Below are 13,684 nucleotides of genomic sequence, written 5' to 3'. Positions count from 1 at the left end.
CGAGAGCTCTGAGGTTCCACTGGCTGTTCAACAGCAATTGGCCTCCCAGGGCTCTTTATCCGAGCCTGAGCGTGGGCCTAGTTTCGCAGATATTTACGTGTTTAATCCTCTTGGGATGTTGACACTTCACCGGTGCTGGATCAGCAGTGTCCGTAGCAAAAAAACGTACAATGGTAAGTAGGATGTCATAGTCAAAGATTAATAATGTGAACTACATTAACTCGTCTTAAATATTAATGCTACTTTTTGTTTTTGTAAGGTCGAGTCGTCGAGATATCAGATTTGGTGTTGGCACCAGAGGATGTGGCAGAGTGGAATCTCAACAGATCAGGCGATTGGATGTCTGTTAAAAAATCATTAGCACCGTTGGTGGGACAAAAAACTTTATTGCAGCAGTCCGGCAGAGCAAAGAAGTCAGCTCAGAGTATTTCAGGCTCGCGTTGGCTTGCACAGGCAGAGATTTCGACCTATGATAGTGGAATGCACTCTGGTTGGAAAGGACAATATCCACTATTGAACCAGACTTTGGCAGCGCATGGAGCGAATAATTCTATTATAACATTAACGCAGCCACAGCATCTACTTTGGAAATCCCCTCAATTTACGTTCCAGACATATGTTGGTTCTCAAGAGTCGATCCAGACGACATTCAGAAATGGACTCTTACCAGAAACAAAGACGCTCAACTTGCGCCGGGGTATCTCACTTGTTGCAGGAAAGGATGAACGGCCAGTGGCAGCTACGCCCCCAAAGAACCAAATGCCGAATAGGCCTTGGATTTCAGGAGTAGCCTCTGTAACTGTTGATGGGATTGATAGCAATGGACGTGACATCCATGATAGTGACGCAGAAGGCTTATCGGAGAGCTTATCGTCCGCCATATCGTCCAGTATGCACAGGCATTCCAGCTCACCAATCAACCAGAGCCGTATGTCGCCTTCGATCGGCAGTGCCAGTCCTTCATCATTCAGAGGTGAGCAAGATTCTTGAAAGTGACTATGATTTTATATGGCCATCTAAGCATACAGTCTTTTTATAATTTTTCACCGACCTGTAGATGATTGCATGAGTCTTGACCTGCAAAATTTTCATTCTGTTGGTATTATTATTGCTAACCATGACTTTTTGTTTTTATTTTATTTTATTTTATTTTTTCACTTTTCTATACACAGCGGCAACCTTGTCATTTGAGGATGCACATCTGATCAGTCTTGGCAATGCTTCAGGAAGCCCCAAACAAACATTGTTCAGCTCAATGACTCCGCAGCAACCTCATTACACTCAACATACATTTCTTTCCACCCCGCCAGCAGCAGAATACCTAGCTAAGGGAAGATATGGATCAATGTCTGGACCTAGCTCAGGACCTTCATCATCTATAGCTGTTTCCTCTATGGCAGCAGCATACAGCAGTACCTCGAATACAGCTACCTCGCCCTTGGTGTCTTCATTTGGGGAATCTATTTCCCTAAATGGAAGCGGTAGTGTCGCTGGTACTTCAGCGCCTGGACGATCGCTTCATCCCATGCAGGTTCATGGTCATATCAGCTTCAGCAACAAGGGCTCTCCTTCATCTTTCAATGGATCGCCTAATTTGAACTTGCCCAGCAAATCCACTCACTCAGCAGATGATCATATCGATGGGGTTAGCCCGATGGCGCAGAGTACATTGATGATGTTTTCGCCTGATGGCGACAACGAGGTAGATATGCCTGGAAGTGCATCTATTTTCATTGACACAGGTGGTCGTCACAAGGAGATGTCTTTGAATGATGGCTCCTCAAAGCGATCGTCACAGATACTCCGTCGAGATGGAGGGCTCAATGGGATTGAAACTGAGAATGATGGGGGCTCAACTTTGCCTCATGGTGGGGTCTTTCACCTGGATGATGACTTTTATGAATCAGATATTCCCGTAGGAGGTGATAATAATCAAAAAATGATGGAGGCCATGTCAAGTGATCGGTTCGATAGCGCTTTAGAGCGAGGCGAGGCTGTGGTGTCTTCCAATAGGGAACAAAGCGACCAACTCGTATTTTTAGACTGCAAAGAGCTGGTTGATGACGATGATGATGCATCTTTGATTTAAGGCCTTAAAAAAATACAATTTTGTTCTTCTAGTGTCTATTCTATTTTTTTTTTTTTTTTTTTTTTTTTTTGACATTGCATGTAAATAAATAAATAAAATAAAAACAATGTGCATTTGTTAGCGATTTTAGGCCAGTCATCGAACTGATCAGATTGGCATTTTTATGATATACATGCATGTGCATTCTTACAATATTCACAAGCCATGCACGATTGCGATCGTAAACATCTTAAAGAAAGGTGTCAGCCTATATGATTGGTAATGTCAGTTGTGTGGTTTTGACCCGTATAGGATTTCCGACTTTTGTATAACCACAACGCCAGCTAATAGTGTACTTGTCGAAACAACAATCTTCTTGTGGTTTTTAAAATGATCAAGGGTCGTTAATATTAATTATGCTCGCATGAGCATTTTTTTTATAAAAAGACTGATAAAAGACGACTTCATCCCTTCCCTCTTTACCTCTCTTCCTCTTTCCCTCACTCTCCTTGGCTCTAAATTGCCAAGGCGAGGCCAAGGCCACAGCACAGTCTGGTCCGCAGGAGTACCAATAAGTACCTGCAACAAACCGTGATTGCAGGCTATGGAGTCACCCTAGAGAGATCAAGCTCACAAACTTCGTCTGTTTTTGAGGTTCACCGTTACACAAACAACCCACTCATCGTCAGATCAGGACAGGGCAAGCCTCGATGATATTTTAAATAATTTTAAATAATAACGAGTTCTATTTCTCTCTGGCAACGCCGCTTTGTTCAAGCCAACCTGACTCGGGGTCTGCATCCTAGGGACTAGGACAAGCTTCGCCGCACACAATTGATACACGCTCTACAATTATTAGCGGTCTCGACCAGCGCCTACGATTTCTAATGCCAAGTGGGCGTATGATCAGTACTCACGGTACACGAGTCCCTATATCCCAAAGACAAATGAAATCACTTTCCCCCACATTCAAAATGTTCTTTTCGACTGTGGCGAGGCTGACGATAAAGAGTGCAAAGTATGTTCTGAGACTTGGAGGTAAAAGTACGAACTACATCTCAAAGGACGCTTTTTTTTTTTTTTTTTTTTTTTTTTTTTTTTAGCGCGCCTCTCTCCGTATACAATCATGCTATAGCTTAGAGTACCAATAACTCTTTTTGTATTCTTGATAGTAGAGTTGTCTTTGACAACCTTTTGTGAATAACACGAGGAGACAAGCATTTGCTGACTTTCCAAAGAGTAACCTTCACTCCATAAATATCTTAACAGAAAAATCCGATCACAGTCGCTCCAGATTAACAGTATGCATCAATACAAAACCTATATCAATATCAGCTAAAGTTCGTTTATCCAACGTATCCTATATTCAGTCGAACTTGCCAGTCGACATGGCGAACACCATAGCAAGACGTCTTTACAGAGTTCAAGTTGAGGAGGACAATCTGTACCAACGGCTTATGCCCTATTCCTCTTGCTTACGACACGCCATCCACCTGTCGTAGAATACAAGTAACACCAGCTGAGGAGAGAATAACAAAGGCGGAGGCGAAGACGATTCTCTCAACTACCACTCCCGCTTCCACCTCCAATACTGTCTTCCTCTCAGCTGCCTTCAGATCTAGGTACGCAATTGGGAATATGACTCCCAAATGTGAGAATGGTGTTTGATACGCCTCAGCACCACCTTTACCAATCTTTATTGTTAGGATTGCTCCCATGTGAACGAAACACTATGAGGACCACATTGATCAGCCCGGCCTCCTTCCAGCCGCACACTGTTCAGCACTCTTCTCTGCAATAGCGTTATGGAGCTTTTCCGTCGTCTTTTACAGGAAGGGAAAAAAGGAACATGATATTGTTGTCATAGAATTGATGATGCTGCCATTGATACCGAGTCGAGTTCATAGCTACTTGAATTACCTCGCGACAAATAGCAGAATAAACGCGCTTTGCGAGTTCTACGCACATCCTTGATATGTTAAGAGATATGGGACATATACAAAATAAGCCTAACAGACGGCATAAAACTATAATATCAATGCCACCTTGAAGCTTGTCCTAGATGTAGGAAATTAGTCGATAAGTTTGTTTTGTCTACAATCAGACGAGGATAATTCAACAAGAATACAGGATTGCCTTGAAAGCACCTTATCCTATTTTACCCTATAGGCACGGCGTTTGGGTGCCGAGTAATTGGGTGCACTACACTAGCGACCCATGCATCAATTGTAGCTCGTTCCTTCAAAGTAAAGGGAGCCGGTCCTGTTACTGCATCCACTGTCAAGCGTATTTTGAACGCGACTTCTCCACAAAGGAAAAGATGGTCCAATGGCATTTGACTCAGCTTTGGGGTCTCTCTAAGCCTTAAACATATTTATAAGATAAGGGCTCAAGATGCCCTTGGAATTTTTTTGTGGTCTCCGAATGATCATGTACTGTTTTCGATAGATGTTCAACAGCCTAATGCCCTAACATAAATTATGACTCTAAAACGCTTTCATGGCGGTTAAATTCCTCATTGTTAAATCCATTTATAATAGAGATCTTTGTATAACCTTTCACAGATAGAGTTTCTTTTCTTGTGACACTTGAGATATTCACTTTTTACTTTGGGGGGTGAAAACATTGTTTGAACGGTTCGATGAAAATCGGGCACTGGTTTGGCAATATACAACGTGCTGCTATTATGAAAAGTAATTTTAATATAAATATACCAATATATATTATTTATATAATACCTCATTCATGAATGTTACATGTTATATACATATGCCTTTGATCAATGCAAGGGACATGTCAAAAGCAAATTTGTAAACTTTTTTTTTTTTTTTCGTGTATTCACACGTGATGGTCCAATAAAAAAAAAAAATATCCAACCTTCAGAAAGTGAAATCAATTGATTGTTGAAACCCTGAATTTCTCCACAATAAATGTTTATTAGAACTGTGTTTAAGCTTGTGAAAGGGATGAATTGGGCCATGTGGAAAAAAAATGTGTCACCACACAAAAATCAACTTTGCTCTGTGGTACCTAATTGCCATGAACCCTTTTCACATGCTTTTTTTTTTTTTTTTTTTTTTTGAAGGGATCGAACCACTTTTGAACTCTCCCTGCCATGCACAGCAATGACACAACGATGTCTACAATATAGAAAGTTGAGAACTCTCCCAAGCCTTTAACTATCTGTCCTATCTGTTCCATCTATCTGTTTATTAAACACCAGTTTACACATCTCAGTCCTTTGAGATAATTCCCCTCAATAGGTTTCTGATTTTCAAATTCGATCTCTCTTTGTTCTTGGCAACAAAATATTTGGAACAGATAGACCGATCATTTAACTATTTAACTACCGACATTCGGCGGTGTTGAGTACACTAATTGAGAAAGAGGACATTTATATGTATATAATATATATTATATATATATACTAAACGAACGGCTTGATCACGTCAACGGGAATAGCGATGGAGAATGGGAACAAAGTTGTGCCATGCATGTACCATGCATGTTAAACGACGGATAGATTTCTTTGCAAAGAATGTTTATTAGACACGAGCTTTCTTTTTTCGGCTAGGACCGGATCCAAGATCCTCCGTCCACTTCCGATTCAGCTTCAATTTTATTTTTCCATTGCCACTTCCGGATAGTCCAAATGTGTCCTTGTTGCGACACTTTTTCTTAATGAACTATACTTGTTACTGTACATGTGGAAATAGTAGCAGTTTGTACGAATAGCCAAGTTGCAAAGAAGTCTACCAAACTCCCCATTGTCTTGTCCTATTGTCACAACTAGGCAGAAAATGGAGATGGGATGTTCCAGAATAAAGTCCTTAGTGGCACATACAGCGGTTGAATTGCATGAGCGATCAAATTCTTTTACTTTTTTACTATTGCTATTGCTATTGTTATTGCTATTGTTATTGCTATTGTTATTGATACTAAATGATGAACACAGTAAAGAAAAGTTCCAATATTTTAATAATAATAATAATAATAATAATAATATAATATATATATATATATATATTATTGTATATATTTATTTATATAGCCTCTAAAAAGACGAGCTTGTCTATCAGCATGTCTTTTGACCCGTTTTTCGCTATGCCATGCTTCGCCCATCAACTGTTTAGTCTCTAGATCTCTCAGAGCAATGTTACTCAAAACGGTGGTTAGACTATCTTTAGAGCTTAGAGACGTTAGAGGGAAGGAGGGATATAGAGATATTCTCCACATCTTTTCCCCTATTGAATCCTCCCCCCAAAAAAAACTATCCATCTGATCCTTGTTCCAGATAACAGTAAACACAAAATATTTCGTACAAATGAATAAGTATAATTTTAAGATCTCTCTCCAAACTAACGGATATACTCAAAGAAAAAGAAAAAGAAAAAGAAAAAAAAGACTTGAGAGAAAGGAGCAGGAGAAAGATCAAGTAATCCAAAGATATCTGATCGATAACAATTCAGTATTTTCTCAATGGGCCTGGCGGAGAAAGAACCATTTCAATATGCAAGCCCATCTCAGAAAACATACAAACAACAAAAAGACACATGGTTTAAAGTTAAAAGTAAGATGGAAGATTTGAATGAGATGTATTTCTTTTTCTTTTATTTCCTCTAGTGCTGAAGTTTGGTTGCAAAAAGATTTAAGAGACGGATAAAAATACCATGCATCCATACACAATTGCGATTTCAAGAAGGAGAATGGGAACTTTGCTCTTTACCTTTGTTGATGACAAAACAAACCCTTTGACAGACCCTATACATATTCATGTATACATACATATGCATGCCATGCATCATTTGGTGAAGAGAAAAAAATCCATCCTAGCAAAGATACATGTGGAAGTTTGTCAAATAGTCTGCATAATAAGGGAAAAAAAATCTTGGACTGGGGCATTTTCTTTGAATAGAAACATTCTGGAAGTTGTCTATGCTTACACGACCCAACACATGAAAGGCAAATTACACAGATTTCTGCATTTCTTTCCTCAATGTTGCTATTGCCACTGCCCAGCAGATCTCCCCATGAGAAAGCTTACGAGATATATACTTCTCTCTTTTTTTTTTTTACACAAGATAGCCAGTATTGATAAAAATATCTTTATACTGCGTTGAATCGTTAGACTATCCAACAAGTGGGGTTTTAGTCTTTCTCAACTGTTGATTGCAACGGGGTCCCAACTCTATTTGCGATAGGAGATAGGAAAAGCAAATGCCTATCCTGTATCATTTAAACTATGTGGAGCAAATCTATTTTTTAAAAAAAAGATAATTGAAAAGGACCGGCCCGTCATCAGTCTCGATCATGTCTTAAATAGATAGAATGACATTCCTCCCTTTTATCTGTCAAAAAAAAAAAAAAAAAAAATGGTTTTGGATGACCCCAAGGCATCGATGAAGATCATATCATAGACAGGGTTCTAAATGTACTGTGTTACATTACTAATCTATCCCTCCAACGTAAGACCGTAAAAAAAGAAGAAAAAAGTTGCCTTGGGGTACATATAGTTCGCATGAGCTGTTCTCTTTTGAATTTGATAGCAAACAATGAAGCTTTTCCTGGCTCATGATTTCTAATTTTCGGTTTCTCTGGCTTTTTCTAGTTAAATCATGATTCGCTCGTCATACTCTGATTTCATTACCTTTAATAGTCCACGATAAGACATCGACGATAAAAGAAAAAAAAACCCCCTTTATCTGAAATGACTTTGTCAAAGAAACCCTGAACTGGAGATAAGCCAATTGTATATACTCTATCTTACTATAGAAATTTGACTACTGAGCACCAAAAAAATGTGAACAGCAGTATCGTTAAGTAACCTACATATTTGTAACCAATACAAAAAAAAAAAAAATAACGTGGGAAAAGCAAAAACGTGGAAAAGAGTTTTTCTCAATTATTGTTTACATCCCGAGCAATATTGAATGGTCTGGGGACAGTGGGTAATATATATGTATGCACTGTCTTTGACCATATTCCTCAAAAGAAAATTAGAAGACACGTTTCTTTATATTGCAGGCTTGGGGCTGCATGCTTCGGCAAACACATGAAGACGTGGTACATATAGCTGCAATATTCATTTTGTTTTTTTTTTGTGTGTGCGAACAAGTTTCCTATAACCATTCGCGTGTTTATGATTTATATCTGTTGTTTATATGCCTCTGATTGCCCGACTATCGGTCTTTCTGTCTTTTTTTTTTTTGTCCCAGCCAGAAGGAGTAGGCTGTAGGCAAGCATAGTCCAAATGTATATTGAATGTATATAAATATAATATACTTCAGCTTGAAAATGATGGCATTTTTATTCCAGATGTTGTATTCTTGTAGTGTACCTACATGCCTAAACTCACCAGCCCAAACATCTAGCATAATGTTCAAAAATATCATATTATGCATAACACAAACAAAGAAAGACAAAAAAAAAAAAAAAACAATATTCTTCCCATTGTCATGCCTGATACCCTTGTTTTTGTCCTTTGGTCCAGAAAAAAACGTGGTGGGAAGCCAGGCATGCTAAGGTTCAGTCAGCTGCAAGCGTTGAGGAGGGAGTTTAACTGTATAAATCCATATGATGGATATAAACGGTACATGTGTATATTTATACAATCTATATACCATTCCAAACCCGTGTACAACATGTACACAGCGAAACGAAAAAAGTTTAGTTCTGACCAGCCTCCCCTATTAACGTGATAACATGTTTATTCCTCGTTCTTGGTGCTTCCCCCAGTATGCGGGATGCACTGTATTCTCGGTAGCCCAAACCTTTACAATTGCGAATATGCAGCAACTCTTCAATCTCTAACCTATTATGGAATGTAAACAAAATACAATTGTCCTGGGGTGGTCAGTGTACATGTGGAGATGAACAATTCTCTGATCAAATATATTTTTCTCCACTCTTGTACTCTTATTTCCTTACTCTTTTTTCTTGACTCCTCTACCCCTTCTTTTTTTTTTTTTTTTTTTTTTTTTTGGACACAACTCGTGCTCACGAATTAACCATCGTGTTTGATAGGGAAAGAGATATGGAAGAAGAAGGGACGAAATGGCAGTGAAAAGATCGCTCTACGGTTGCTCATCAATCTTTTTTTTTTTTTTTTTTTTTTTTTGGCTTTAACATGTTACTGTCGTTGGTATTCGTCTACGCCTTCATTGCCCCTGAATTGAGGGATGATGGTAACACACAGTGAGGCGCTTGTCTGTAGATGGGGCTATTTACCTTTGGCGAGAAGCTCATACGAAAGCTGTGCAGTTTAGGACATCTGTCACCAATAGTAGTCTTTTGTCAATGACCACATTCACCACATGGATTTGTATTGGAGATAATGCAATTTATCCTTTTTCAAAGTTTGTAACGCGCTTGAAAAGTTGCAAAGGCTCATTCATCATTTGTCCACCAGCCTAAAAGTGGTGGGTCCAAAAGCATTTACCTGACTTGGAGAATCCTTACGATAGTGATATGCTTCATCTATTTGAATCATTATTGGACGCATATAGTATCTTTATTTTATTTTTATTTTTTCAGCTCAAAGATATATACTGTATATAGTTGATACTTGGGTTGTAGGATGCAAACGCACAGTCCACCATTTGTGTCCATTGTTGGGGCAGTCAAGTTCTGGAAAGTTTATATGGATCAGGTAGAGATGACGGGAATCCCAATTTTGACTGGTGCTCAGATATAGGACTAGACTGCGCATAAAAATTACACGAACGATAGCATAGATGGGCTACTTGGTCGTTAGTGAGTAAGCACCACATTTGTAATCGACGGCGAATGTTTGGTCTCTACTCCGATCTACCCGGTCTCCCTTCCCCAACTTTCTATCGGGATATGAGATGGTTGCATCTGTATCTTATTTTTTTTATTTTTTTGGAATAGTGAATGATATGATGATGATTCAATTTGAGGCACATATCCCTTGCACAATGGCGTTTTTTTTTTTTTTTTTTTTTTCTGCAACACAAACATTGATGCCAGTCTCCGTTGGCCTATGCGCCTTTTTTTTTTTTCTTTTTTTTTTGGGATAGAAAAAAAAAAAAAAGAGTGATCGTCTGTGGTTGTGGTGTAGGCTATCTCGAATTGCCCCGATGCTTGAGCTTAACCCTTGCTCTGTCATCCTCTTTATGCGTTCCTGTCCAATCCTCCGTTCATGCTAATACCCAGCGTTGCACAGGGATGTGGTAAATGAAACATCCTCGATCCATACGAATTTTAGTCAGGGTCCTCGCCCTTTCCCTGCTTCAACTGAATGAATGTACATGTAAACGGATAGGACTGAGAATTATGAGGGTTAGAAGATTGCTTTTTTTTTTTTTTTTTGCCCACTATCCTTTTCAGTCGACTTTTTTTTTTATTGTGCGTCATATTCATATGCGAGCATACATGATGGCGGGGAGTGGAGACATCAATGATAACAAATTACAACGGATGGATAATATGATGATGACGAGGGCTTACATATACACACTATTTTGGTGGCACCATCAATAATATGAATATTTTGTCCTTCTTCCTCGTGGCAAAGCCAGGAAAAGACGAGCTCATTGCGGCATTTATATAATATGGTATATATATCATTAGATTACATTAGAACATTAGGTTAAATGTACGTATATTACGATGGAGCATGACCAGTATGTTTTGTCATAATTGATCCATGCTGTCAATCTAGAGCCAGCATGGATCCTTTTTATCTACTTTAAAAAAGAAATATTGCTCCACATCGAGAGGGTGCAATATGCTCATCTTACATTTATATATCTTTGACCGGATATTCAAATAACTGGTTGCTCATTATCATTTTGTCATTGCTAATATATACTGACTAACCCATAGTTTTTTTTTTTTTTTTCTTTTTGATTCCCAGCGAGCTCCAAACTTTTTCTTTTGCTTGCTTTACTTTGCTTTGTTCTCTTTCACATGCCAGTCCAGAGTGTATGCGTGCGTGCAAACAATGTTTTTTATCTTGAAAAGTATTTCCCGCCCCTTTCTAAAGCGTAAAACAAAGGACGCGGACCATGTTACATACCTTTTTTTTTTTTTTTTTTTTGTACTGCCGAACCGCGTCAATGTAAAGGTTCAGATATACATAAAAAAATGAGAAGGAATAAGAAAGTGTCATCATCCTTCTTTGTGTTCAGAAAATAAGTTACAAGAAAAAGATATTTTTATGCATTTTAAAGCAAAAAAAATTTTATTGTATATATATATATATGTATACACATTGTTCATTTGGAACACAGGCACGTCAAACTGGTCATTCATTGTTCACGACGAATGCAGACGAACCTCACGCGAGCAAAAAAAAAAAAAAAAAAAGAAAAGAAAAGAAAAGAAAAGGATGAACAGATGACATGTACTAAAAGGATCATGAATTACACTAATGGCAAGTGATGGAAGAGCAAGTTGACCTTCCTTGTGAAAGTGAGGTTGACAAAGTACAGTAAGAAGGAGAATAGAAAGACAGATAGAGATTGGATGAATATGGGATAGGAAGTGGAGTGAGAAAGAAAAACGTGGACGGGCAGAGTGATGATTTGCTTGACTATTTGACATAGCGACATTTTCCTTTTGCTGAAACAACATTGTGTGGGTGATAACGACATATGTTTGTGGGACTGAACACAGACAAAGATAGGAGAGTGATCAAAATAAAAAATAAAATAAAATAAATGTATTGAGTTCAGTATTGAATCAACGTTTTTTTTTTTACGTTTAAGCAGGGCAAGCGGGGTAAGCACGCGTATTCTATTCTAAAGTGTTTGTTTTTGCAAATAAAAAAAAAAAAGTGGGGGAGTGCAGCACATGTGTGGGAGAAGAGTACGAAGGAAAGAAAAAAAAAACCCAGCCAGAGAGAGCGAAAAAGTAACATGGGCATGCAAAAATGATGCGATGGGAGGTGCATATGTCACACACTCCACTTCACCCAGGTGGACTTGGAATTGTTAAAAATAATCTATTTTATTTTTTTTTTTTTTTTTTTTTTTTGCTATCGATAAATACATGGCCAATAAATAAATACATTGGGTAAAATAAAATAAAATAAAATAAAATAAAATAAAATAAAGCATAGCTGCACAACGCTGTCGCCTCTTTTCGTCCTGTCCGAACTGACAGCCCTGTGCTTGTCCCCTAATTCTTAAATTCCTAATCACACCATATTCTCTGCTCTCTGATATATTTATATTGGTTTTATTGTAACTGTTACTCAATCACATTTATAACCATCCCATTATAAAATAGAAACATAAAAAAAACTAATCTATTAGATATCCATTGAATCAAATCAAAATAATAAAAAATTCTTTAGCTGTTTCAATCGATCAATCAAAAGTGAAAAAAGGGCCATGCCATGCCATGACCCCCCATGTCAACATCCAGTCGTGGCTCGTGGCTCAACCCTCTGCAATGCTTTGCTACAACAGAAACAATTGTTTATTGATTGCTTTGTTGGAGCTTGACCACTCGATCGGGTCGGTGGCATATATAAAAGGACCATCCGTTTCCTTCCTCCTCTCTCTTGACTTTCTTTTCTTTTCTTTTCTATTCTTTTTTTTTCTTTCTTTCTTTACATCCCTTTCTCTTTTCCTTCATTCATTATCATCATCGTCACCATCATCATCATCACTACCCATAATCTTCTCTGCCTCCACACAAAACCATTTCAGATAAAGCTTTTTTTATTTTTTTTATTTTTTTTTATTCATCCATTCTTACGTTACTCCACAATTAACTAGCCCGATCCTATCACCTATCCCTACATCCTACAAAAACAAAGAAAAGCACATAATCTTGTGCGCTCCCTCTCACATTCATTCTTTACACTCGTTCCCTTTCCTTCTGTCCATCATTACTACAATATCTCGCAGCCATGGCATCCACACCTTCAACCTTTTCTATTGCCAACATCATGAACGAGCCTTCAACTTCAACCACATCCCGTCCTAAAAAATCAGTCATCTCTGCATCCTCAGCTTCGTCTTGTGGAGAGTCTGATCAGGAGTCATCTTCGACTAGAAAAACAAAATCTACAGAGCAGGTCACTCGTCCTTACGAGTGCCATCTCTGTGACAAGTCCTTCTTCCGTCTTGAGCACCAAACTCGTCATATCCGCACCCACACAGGCGAAAAACCCCATCCTTGCGATTTCCCCAACTGCGATAAGCGCTTCTCCCGTTCAGACGAATTGACTCGCCATATGAAAGCCCATACATCTGCTTGCAAGAACGGCAACGCAGATCTGCTCTCAACCTCGCGCCACCACTATGCTACCTACCAGGAATATATCCAAGCAGTCGAATCCGCCGAATGGGCCAGGAAGCATATTTGCCCAGTCCCAAATTGCTTCAAGTCCTTCACACGTTCCGGTCACCTAGCCCGCCATATCCGCTCTCACACATCTGAAAAGCTGTTTGTATGTCCTGTTGAGAGCTGTGGCCTTGGCTTTACTCGATCAGATGCATTGCGCGAGCATGCCAAAACACATGTCACTCGTTCACGCAGCCGCAAGTCCTCTGCAGAAGCCAGAACCTCTGCAGAATCATCCCCTATGTCGCACTCGCCTGCAAGCTCTGTGCGCTCATCCATGTCGCCCTATCCCATGTC

General features: G+C 38.9%; 2 protein-coding genes across 2 annotated transcripts; both read left to right on the top strand.

Moving 5' to 3' along the window:
• Window positions 1-215: 215 nt before the first annotated feature.
• Window positions 216-2,159, top strand: BCR41DRAFT_207370 (hypothetical protein). Its single transcript, XM_022019937.1, has 2 exons — window positions 216-973; window positions 1,173-2,159. Exons 1-2 carry the CDS (start codon window positions 340-342, stop codon window positions 2,087-2,089), a joined length of 1,551 nt encoding a protein of 516 aa, XP_021876347.1. The 5' UTR covers window positions 216-339; the 3' UTR covers window positions 2,090-2,159.
• Window positions 2,160-13,115: 10,956 nt separating this feature from the next.
• On the top strand, window positions 13,116-13,289 carry BCR41DRAFT_294838 (hypothetical protein; the record flags this gene model as incomplete). The annotated part of the gene is made up of 1 exon (XM_022020409.1): window positions 13,116-13,289. A coding segment is annotated over one exon (174 nt), but the record flags the coding sequence as incomplete, so codon positions are not given.
• Between the last annotated feature and the right edge of the window lie 395 nt (window positions 13,290-13,684).

This window comes from Lobosporangium transversale (assembly GCF_002105155.1).
Source record: "Lobosporangium transversale strain NRRL 3116 chromosome Unknown BCR41scaffold_60, whole genome shotgun sequence".
In the NCBI taxonomy this organism is placed as follows: domain Eukaryota; kingdom Fungi; phylum Mortierellomycota; class Mortierellomycetes; order Mortierellales; family Mortierellaceae; genus Lobosporangium; species Lobosporangium transversale.
The sequence above is the reverse complement of the archived record's forward strand: the minus strand, read 5'-3'. Positions and strand labels throughout refer to the sequence as shown.

Bases quoted from the DNA above. Each gene is read 5' to 3' on its own strand.
- BCR41DRAFT_207370 (XM_022019937.1), top strand. From the start codon at position 340: ATGTCTGTTAAAAAATCATTAGCACCGTTGGTGGGACAAAAAACTTTA. The intron at 974-1,172 runs GTGAGCAAGATT...TTCTATACACAG, and splicing joins CAGTCCTTCATCATTCAGAG to CGGCAACCTTGTCATTTGAG.